This window comes from Orycteropus afer, unplaced genomic scaffold, assembly GCF_000298275.1.
Source record: "Orycteropus afer afer isolate SDZICR_OR568_19922 unplaced genomic scaffold, OryAfe1.0 scaffold00498, whole genome shotgun sequence".
Lineage (NCBI taxonomy): Eukaryota > Metazoa > Chordata > Mammalia > Tubulidentata > Orycteropodidae > Orycteropus > Orycteropus afer.
Genome location: NW_006922085.1, coordinates 937552 through 946403, shown reverse-complemented (window position 1 = coordinate 946403; position 8852 = coordinate 937552). Strand labels below are relative to the sequence as shown.

The 8852-nt window shown below is 46.8% G+C and overlaps 1 protein-coding gene across 1 annotated transcript in view; it reads right to left on the bottom strand.

Annotated features, from left to right (window-relative positions):
- Window positions 1-2338: 2338 nt before the first annotated feature.
- Window positions 2339-8852, bottom strand: part of ARIH2 (ariadne RBR E3 ubiquitin protein ligase 2) — a 49401-nt gene continuing 42887 nt past the window's right edge. Inside the window, exons 8-14 of the mRNA XM_007955308.2 lie at window positions 7529-7579; window positions 7415-7436; window positions 5382-5533; window positions 4592-4735; window positions 3899-3967; window positions 2631-2714; window positions 2339-2410 (exon numbers count right to left, since the gene is read on the bottom strand). Coding sequence (XP_007953499.1) covers window positions 2339-2410; window positions 2631-2714; window positions 3899-3967; window positions 4592-4735; window positions 5382-5533; window positions 7415-7436; window positions 7529-7579 — 594 coding nt within the window. The remainder of the gene's footprint in view (window positions 2411-2630; window positions 2715-3898; window positions 3968-4591; window positions 4736-5381; window positions 5534-7414; window positions 7437-7528; window positions 7580-8852) is intronic.

Below are 8852 nucleotides of genomic sequence, written 5' to 3'. Positions count from 1 at the left end.
GAAGGCCCTTGCATAGCACTCACTATGGACGGATCCCCCGAGGCAATGGCTCAGGAGGCTACTTGAACTCTTTGAAGAAAGACTCTATACACACTTTTATAATCAGAAACTTACAGTTTATTTTGAATAAACCACTCAACTTTGAGCAGATGACATTGCCTCAATGAACTTTTTCTTTGAAGAAAAGCAAACACATGGTAAATTCATGAAAACACTGTGCCTTCCTCTCTCTTCTATTGTTTAAAAGGCAGAAAAATTCTGCCTGTCCATTCCCATCTTCCTGACATTAATGAAGGACAGCCACTGGAGGCACAAAAGGAAGCTCTCCACAGGTCAAGGGATGCAGGCTGAGGGTCTGGGCACAGAAACCCCTGCAGCTCCAGTGGTCAGGGCCACAGCTAGACACAAGTGCAGGACACGGCAGCTGTGAAGTCCAGAAAATGCCCAGGGCACAACACAGGGGGCAGAGTTGCAATTCAGTTCCTTGAGCCATGGTGGTGCCATGGAAAGGTTGCAATGGAGAGGTAAAGGCTCCAGACACCAAGATCCTCCCTCCATGTGTAAACACAGCAGTCATACCTCCCCTGTAGCTCCCACAGCAGGTGCTCACCTTTTTCACAATGAGTTCCCCACTGACCTACTCTGGGTTAGTGTGCCAAACTCCTAACTTGTTCTCCCTCCCCACACCACAGTCCCTCCTTGCTGGCTGAGGATGACAGAAGACAAAACCTGAGAAGGGAGAAAGGCCACAGCCAGCCATGTACCCCAAGAGTCACAGCTGTCCTCTGTCTTCAAGGGTGACTCAAGTTTCACAGCTTACATGGTACCTGGGAAATTGCTGACTAGAGGTGAAAATGTACGAGTAACAAAGAATTTCCAAAAAATACTCACAGATCATCTCCCTACCAGCTCTTCCAGGAGGTCAAGGAGGTCCTGTTTTGAGCACAGACAGCTCTGCCAGTCTCAGAGTGGAAGCCCCAGAGACCACAGATCTAACTGTTCAAAGGCCTACAGGTCCAGGTTGGGACAGGTAGGCTATCAAGTGAACCACTGGATCCCTTTTGCTCGATTATACCCCCAAAACTGGCCTGCTCCCCTTGCCAACCTCTCATAGTACAGAAGCTGAGACCACAAACTAAGGCCCTCCTGACCTCAGACTCACAGGCCCCAAAGGTGGTAAGGAACCAGGTGAGGGGAGCACAGTAAGAGCAATCACTGGATATACTCCAGGTGATATGAAACTTGGCCCTTGAAGGCCAGTCCCCTTGAGGACCATGCTGAACTCTGACCATGATGCTCACCAGAGGGTACAGCAGGACAGTACTGGTGCAAGACTCTGGTCAGAGTCACCACCACTGGAACACTGGCACAAAAGAATGTACCAAGGTAAAAATAATTCACTTTGGGGAAAAACTCCTTTTGAAAGTGGACCTCTACTTCTAAGACACAAAAGGAAACACTGTGCTGAACCCGCATCCCCTAGTCTGGAGAGTCACAAGTACACCTGTGTTCTGCTGTGGGCTCTGCCCTCTCTAGCCAGGTCCGGGTAATCCTCACTTTCAAGAATAAAGATGAGCTCTCAGACATGCAGCACCACCAGAGAGGACACTCATGGCAAGAAAATCCTGTCTTGTACTGTCTCCTCATTGCCAAGGCGAGACAGGTGCACCTCATCACAGAAGTGTCTACAAGGACCAGGCAGGAGGCATAACGTGACACCCTGCACTCCACACCCTATTGCATAAGCCAACTCAACTCCCCACCACCCATCACTCATGCTTTTCCCTTGGGACTCCAGCTGTGGTCAAATACATGTGAAACTGGAAAACAGAGGCCACCTGAGGCCCTCTTGCAGTACAGACATTCTCAGGCATGGTGGGCAGGCAGCATATGTTATGTTCTAAGTAAAATAGCTAGAGGTTAAAACACTCCAATGCCAATTTATTTTTAAAAAGGGTTTTTCTTATTCTACTGTTTGCCTTTTTTTTTTCTTTTTTGTATAATTGTACAACCTCTGAAAATTACATTAAGTTGTAATGATCTAATACTATTAATAGCCATTCAGAAAAAACTTTCCCTCCCTCCCAACAACCATCCAGGGGGAATTAAAAGTCCTGAAAAGGAGCCAATTCAACATGGCTTCTACCCTGGTAGAAACAAAAAGCAAAAAGATGAGAAGAAAACAGAAATCGACTAAGAGGTGTGTTGCCAGTGTCTCTCAGGAGTGGGGCCCTGGCTGTCGCCTGGGGTTGTGAAAGGCAGAGCCTGCAGCATGCAGTGTGACAGCCGGGAGACCTCTCAGGCGCATCTTCCTCACCCGGCACGCCCGTGTCGTGACCTAGGTGTCATGGAAATCCTTCAGCAGGGTTCTCCTCCGCTGTTCTGCTATGTGCATCTGGTTCTCCAAGTCCTGCACCAGGGAAGCAAGATGGTTGTTTGCATGGCCCACTCTGGGAGCAGGGAACAGACAAAGCCATGCCCACGATGTCAGGGGTTCTGGGGGAGTCAAAAGCACTGCACTCCCACCTTCTCAGGAGCAGCTTTTGTCCACATGACACAACTGTCATCAGATACCACACCAGCCCTCCCTCGCCTGCAATGCAGAGTCCAAGAGAACAGCAGGTACTCACCCCTCTGTCATAGCTGTCTGCACGCTCCACTTTCCATGACAGGTTTTCGATCTCAGCTTCCAACTGAGCCTGCTGGTATTCAAACTGTATGGGCAGAGTAGGATGGTCAAAAGAAGAAAGGTCTGAAAGCCAGGTCAGGGCTTCAGACAGAGGGGCAACGCAGTACCTCAGGCTCACACGGGCTATAGACAACTCTAATACTGTTCTCAGAAGCAGAGGACATTTTATTCCCTGTGTCTAGAGCCAGAATGCAGACCAAAGGCTACCCAAAGAATATGGCCAAAGAGGTAAGAATTTAAGCCACTGAAGAGAACGGTCCCAGCACATAAGGAAACAGATGCTAAAGTATCAAGTCAAAATGGACATGTGCAGACACTGTTGTCACTGAACACTTTTTATGTGTTCAGTCATTCTGCAAACCAAGAGCCTTAAAAATGTTCAAGCCATTTGACTTAGTAATTACACATCTAGGAATCTAACCTAAGGAGATAAAGCTTTATGTATAAAGATGTTCCTCAATGTTTTATTTACAGTTGTGAAAAATAGGAAAGAATAAATGTTCCAAATGATGATACAACCATATAATGTAACATTTCTGCAGCCATTAAAAAATTGTTGTTCACCTCCGAGGAGTGGCTGGTGGGTTTGAACTGCCAGCCTTCTGGTTAGCAGTCAAATGCCTTAGGCACTACACCACCAGAGCTCCCATATTTACCAATCTAATAAATGATGTATATAAAATGTTACATATGACCTTGATTACATAAATAGTATCTACTTTAAAAGGCTGGAAAATGCTAAAAGTGGTCATTTCTGGTGGTATAATGGATGATGCAAAATCTTTTCTGTATTTTCCAAAAGTTAAAACAATAAATGTAGTTTACTTTATAATTGGGGAATAGCCCATATGAAAAATACAGAATTGAAAAAAAAAATGGACAAGTTCGACTACAACTTAGGGACATGTGTGCCCAAAGTCCTCCCAGAACAGGGCACCTGGCTCCCAAGTGACCACAACTTTTCATGCAACAGAGCCAACCCCACCCTCTGGCCACCACTCTGTAAATATTGTCATTCCAAGGCTGAGGTCAATCTGACTTACTATGATACAAAATGCCAGCACCTGATATCTATCCTGGAGATGCCCAAACCCAAAGTAGAAAGGGACAGTTTTGTTTTGATTTTGCCCTCTCTGCTTTCATGCAAAGTGCCAGTAGAAAAGGGCACCTCTAGGAGTGAAGAAGGCAAGGTGAGGGGTTGCTCCTTACCAGTTTCTTCCTGGGTCCTGACTCCATGTAGTATGCATACGGGTAGGTGTATTGCAAAGTATATCGACACTGCAGTAGGAGAGGAGAAAGAGGGCTGTGTAATTCTAACCCACCCACATCTCAGGCGGCCTTTACAGTTCTTATCCCACCATGCAAATTAGCTTGGCTCTACAGGTATGGATGGGCCTGAGGAAAATCAGGCCAAGCCAGAGGATGAACTAGGGGAAGACACTGGGATCATTCAAAGAAAAATGGTCACAGAACACGCACGGCTCCTTTTTCAAACTGTGATTTATTACCAGCAGCTGCCTCAATGGCTCTTCCCTCTCGAGTTGGACCCAGAGTCCACACTTGTCTAGCTCAACACTTGTCCAAAGACAATCTCTTATTTTCCTTTGAGTGATGCATGGATGGGAACAAAAGAAGAAGAAAAGAGCTCTAGTTTTTCCTGCAGCTCCTTCCCTGAAGGAAGAGGCAGTAGAGCACTCTTCTTGAAAATCCCCCAGACATCCAGCAAAGGGGCCGGGTCCTCAGTGGGCCTGGCCCACCCAGGTAAACGTGGACCCATAAGGAGGAGCATGCAGGACTGCACAGTGTGCTGGGCACCCTCCCCAGCGAGGGTACCCCACCCTCAGATGTCTGGGCCCAACAGTACCAGGCATTCACTGCAGGTCGGAAAAGTGTGGTGGATACCTTGGCCAAGAGCTTGGCAGCATTCTGTAGGTACTGCCAGTCAATCCATGTCCCCAGGTTGTTCATGACCCTCTCCTGAATCTTCTCGTGAATCCGCTGGTATGTCTGTGCCTCCAGCTGTAAGCTTTTGTTGTGGTTTTCCCACTGCAGGGTATAGAAAGAAGGAGAGAAAGCTGAAGAAGTTCTGATGTGGATGTCCACACAAAAGTTCAGCAGACACCTTGGCTGGTAAGGCCAGGCCACAGTCTCCTGTAAGTTATCAGGCTGTGTGTTCTTAAGAGAGCAGGAAGGAGGCTTCTTCAGTACACATTCTTACTCTAGCCAAAGCAGCTGCCTAGCGGCCTGCCAGATCACTCACTCCACCCCTCTGGGGCAACGGGGCACTGGTCACTTGAGGACTAAGCAAAGCCAGGCATCCACCATTTTACTGTGCTTAGAAACCGAATGTGCTCTGTGGGCTTCTCAAGGGTCTCCCTGGAAGAACTGCCTTCTACATAATATTAAGATGGCACCAGATGGAAAACACATGGCTGGCAGTCCTTCATCATTCTTCTATCTAGCTTCCAACCATGGTCAGCACTACGTTCTTCCCCATTAGCTTTGGTGGCCCTGTAGACCCTGAAAACCACACTGATGGAGAGAGTACCCAGGGTCATTGCAGGAGCTTGATACACTCACTGACTTCTGTGTGCACAGCCCCCCTCTGGTTACCAGCTACTAGGAATCCCACCCAAGCAGGCCAGCTGGAGCAGCCCACCCTTGAGGGGCAGGTACAGGACAGGGCACCTACCCTCTCAAAGTAGAATAAATACTTCTTGAGGGCCTCCCTGGCCTGGGCCTGCTGGCTCTGGTTGACAATGTCAGGATTCTCCTTGTACCTACTGCACTCATAGTACTCACTGCCATGGGTCTTCCAATCTCCTAGACACATCCAGCAGAAGTCTGCACAGAACAGAGATGGAGTTATTTACACCCACAAGACAACCCCACGTTCCTCTAGAACAATAGGCAAAGCTGAGGGACAGACAGTGGGGCAGCCCAGAGTGGAGATCCAGTTCCAGGGGGAGTTATGTGACCAGAACTTCCCAAGGGTGCGTCTTTTTAGAGGGAAGGCACATCTCATCCCTGTCACATCTGTGTCTCTGTAGCCTGTCTTTGCTGATATGAACTGTCTTCAGATATTCTTGACCTTGGGAGCAAGTGAATTGTGTGCCTTTTTAATCCCACACCGGCAATGCTGACAGTGTAGACTGTTCGTCTCTCTGTGGCAATGCTACTGTGAAAAGGAAAAACCTATCCAACTGAGGACCACCTGGACATTCAGAATGCACATCATCTTTACAAAGTACCCTCATGAGCACTTCTCACCTTCACAGCATCTGTCCAAGAAAATGTTTTGTATATGAAGCTGGAATAAAGGCTTTTTTTTCTCCATTTGCTTTTTTTTAAAAAGCACATTTCTATAAAACCTACAGCTACCTAAAAGGTCATACTTAAAATTATGATTATGCTTCCACACTGAGGAAACAAAGGAGGAAAAATAAAGACTGCCTTTTTGAATGCTAGCCATCCAAACAAAAACTACAGTCTAATTCGAATGGAGAAGGTCCAACCACAGCTCCACTGGATGTCCAGTACCTGGTCTACATTGCCTCTGCCAGATACTCCAACTGTGGGAAGTCTTATTTCCCAGGATTCACTCTCCTAACTTGGCTGACTTCTCAAAAGGGGCTCTTGTAAAGTTTTAGGGAAGCTAAAGCCAGACCTAGAGACCAAGAGGCTTCGTAAGTAACTTCTCTTTCTCTGGGAGGCTTCATCTAACAGGGGCTATATTACTCTCTCCTTAATCAGCCAGGTTGTGCTTGCTACTCTTTTGAAGTGATAATAATACATTGTTTTGGGTTGCCTGTGTAGGTGGAATAACTATACAGCAAAGCAAGGGATGCGGAGACTATGACTGGAGAGTGGCGTTCAGGGGGTACTAGGAATGTGATAGGTACAGGTGTATTCACTTTGTCATTCCTCTTTAAAGTATACATGTGTCTTATTCACTATTCTAAGATACTTCCCTACACACACACACACACACACACAGATAAGAGTGGGACCCCACATCAAGGAAATATGCTGCTACCCTGAGCCTGTCTTCATTCTATACTTCAGAGTCACTGCTTTTATCTAAGACCTTGTCATGTCTACCCTGATTTTACAGGGCTCCTGGGCAAACACAGGAAATAGTATTAGCATGGGCCCTTATAAAGAGAACTTCTCAAGACTTCCTACTTAGCAAGTAAGAAGTTGTGTAAGAAACCTATTTGGACACATTTTCTACTTGGAAGAATTTTGTTTCTTCACTTGCTCTGGCCAAAAAAACCCAGGTTTTTTCTGTGTAACCTGTTCCTGACAGGCCTGAATGAACAAATCAAAACTCTTTCTGGAAACTTTACAACCCTCAAAGGAAAACTACTATTTTACTATCTCTGGTGAAACCTGCTCTAAAAAGGCAAGCCCATGCTACTTACCTGCCTTGGCAAAAAGAATAAAAGGAACACATTAAAATCTTCCTGATGACTGAAGAATCATGAAGGTCTAAAGTAACCCCAAATAGAACTGCTCACTTAGGTGTCAGTGAAATAGTGGGATTATAAGAATGAATAAATTAAAAAAGAGCTGCTTTTTAACAGTTATTATAACCACAAGTGACTGGAGCTTCCCTGTGTCTTCTCATTTCACTAGCAAAGTACTCACTAAACAAGCAATGGTGACCCAAGCACAAGAAACAGACTGCACCACTGGGCCTTGAGCGCCAAGCCTGGGACTCACCATGTTTACACTTGGAGCATTGCTGTCAGAGGGAAACAGAAGAGAACATGTTAAGGGCATGCTGACCAAAGGCTCCATACCACACATGCAAAGTGTACAGGCATCTGTGCTCACCATGTGATTGCAGCCTCCGTTCTTCTCAATGCAGATGTTACACTTGGGACACTGAGGAGACAGAAGGGTGCCATTAGGCTCACACACGATCAGGCCGGTTCTAAGATAAATTACACAAAGTTCCTGGAACCCGTGCCCAGTAGCTCATCGTGCGAGCACTGCTGGGGGAGGAGCATCTCACTTAATGTGGCAGGTCGCTGAGGCTGGAACAGCAATTCAAGGAAATGAGGTCAGCACGTTTGGCTATGAAACACTCCAAACACCAGGTGAGCCCTGTTAAGTCTTCTACCATCTGTCCCTGCCCAAAGCTGCTAGATTAAGCTAAGGTTGAGTCAGCAGAAAGCCTGTCTGCTTAGGAAGACTGCCAAAGAAACCACAAGAGCTAACACGCTGGACTAAGTCTTGGTCAGCTTGCCTGGGCTTCTGGTTCCAGAAGAGGGCAGGGAACAACCTCTGAAGCCACTCTCTCTCACAGGAGAGACATGAGCAACCTCAGACAGTGATGCAAAGAACAGTCTGCTGCTGTGCTCTCCCACTGCCATGAAGTCAACTAAGTTTAATGATGATCCACCATCATGGTATCCCATACTGCATTGCCTCTGATCAAGGAAATCACTTCATAGCAAATGAAGTGCAGCAATGGGCCCGTGCTTATGGAATTCACTGGTCTTACCATGTTTCCCTCATCCCGAAGCAGCTAGCTTGATGGAATGGCCTTCTAAAGATTCAATTATAGCACCAGCAACCTTGCCGGGTTGGGGCAATGTTCTCTAGGAGGCTGTATATGCTCGAAACCAGCATCCAATAGATGGTGCTGTTTCTCCCACAGCCAAAATTCATGGGTCCAGGAATCAAGGGGTGGAAACAGGAGTGGCACCATTCACTATTATCCCTAGTGAGCCACTTGCAAGATTTCTGCTTCCTGTCCCTGTGACCCTATGCTCTACGGGTCTGGAGGTCTTCGTTCCAGAGGGAGGAATGCTCCCACCTCTTGGGACATAACACTGTTTCCACTGAACTATAAGTGAAGAATGTCACCCAGCCATTTTGCACTCCTCATCCCGCTGGATCAATAGGCAAAGGGAGTTATCCTAGGGGCCGGTGTGACTGACCTTGACTACCAAGGTGAAATTACAATGATAGTGCTTAATGAGGGAAATGAAGATTATGTCTGGAATACAGGAGGCCCCTCTGAACATCTCTTATTACTGCCATGCCCTGTTAAAGTCAATGGAAAACAATAGCAACTCAATTCTGAAATGATTACTAATGGCCCAGGCCCTTCAGGAATGAAGGTCTGGGTTACCCCACCAAGTAAAGCATC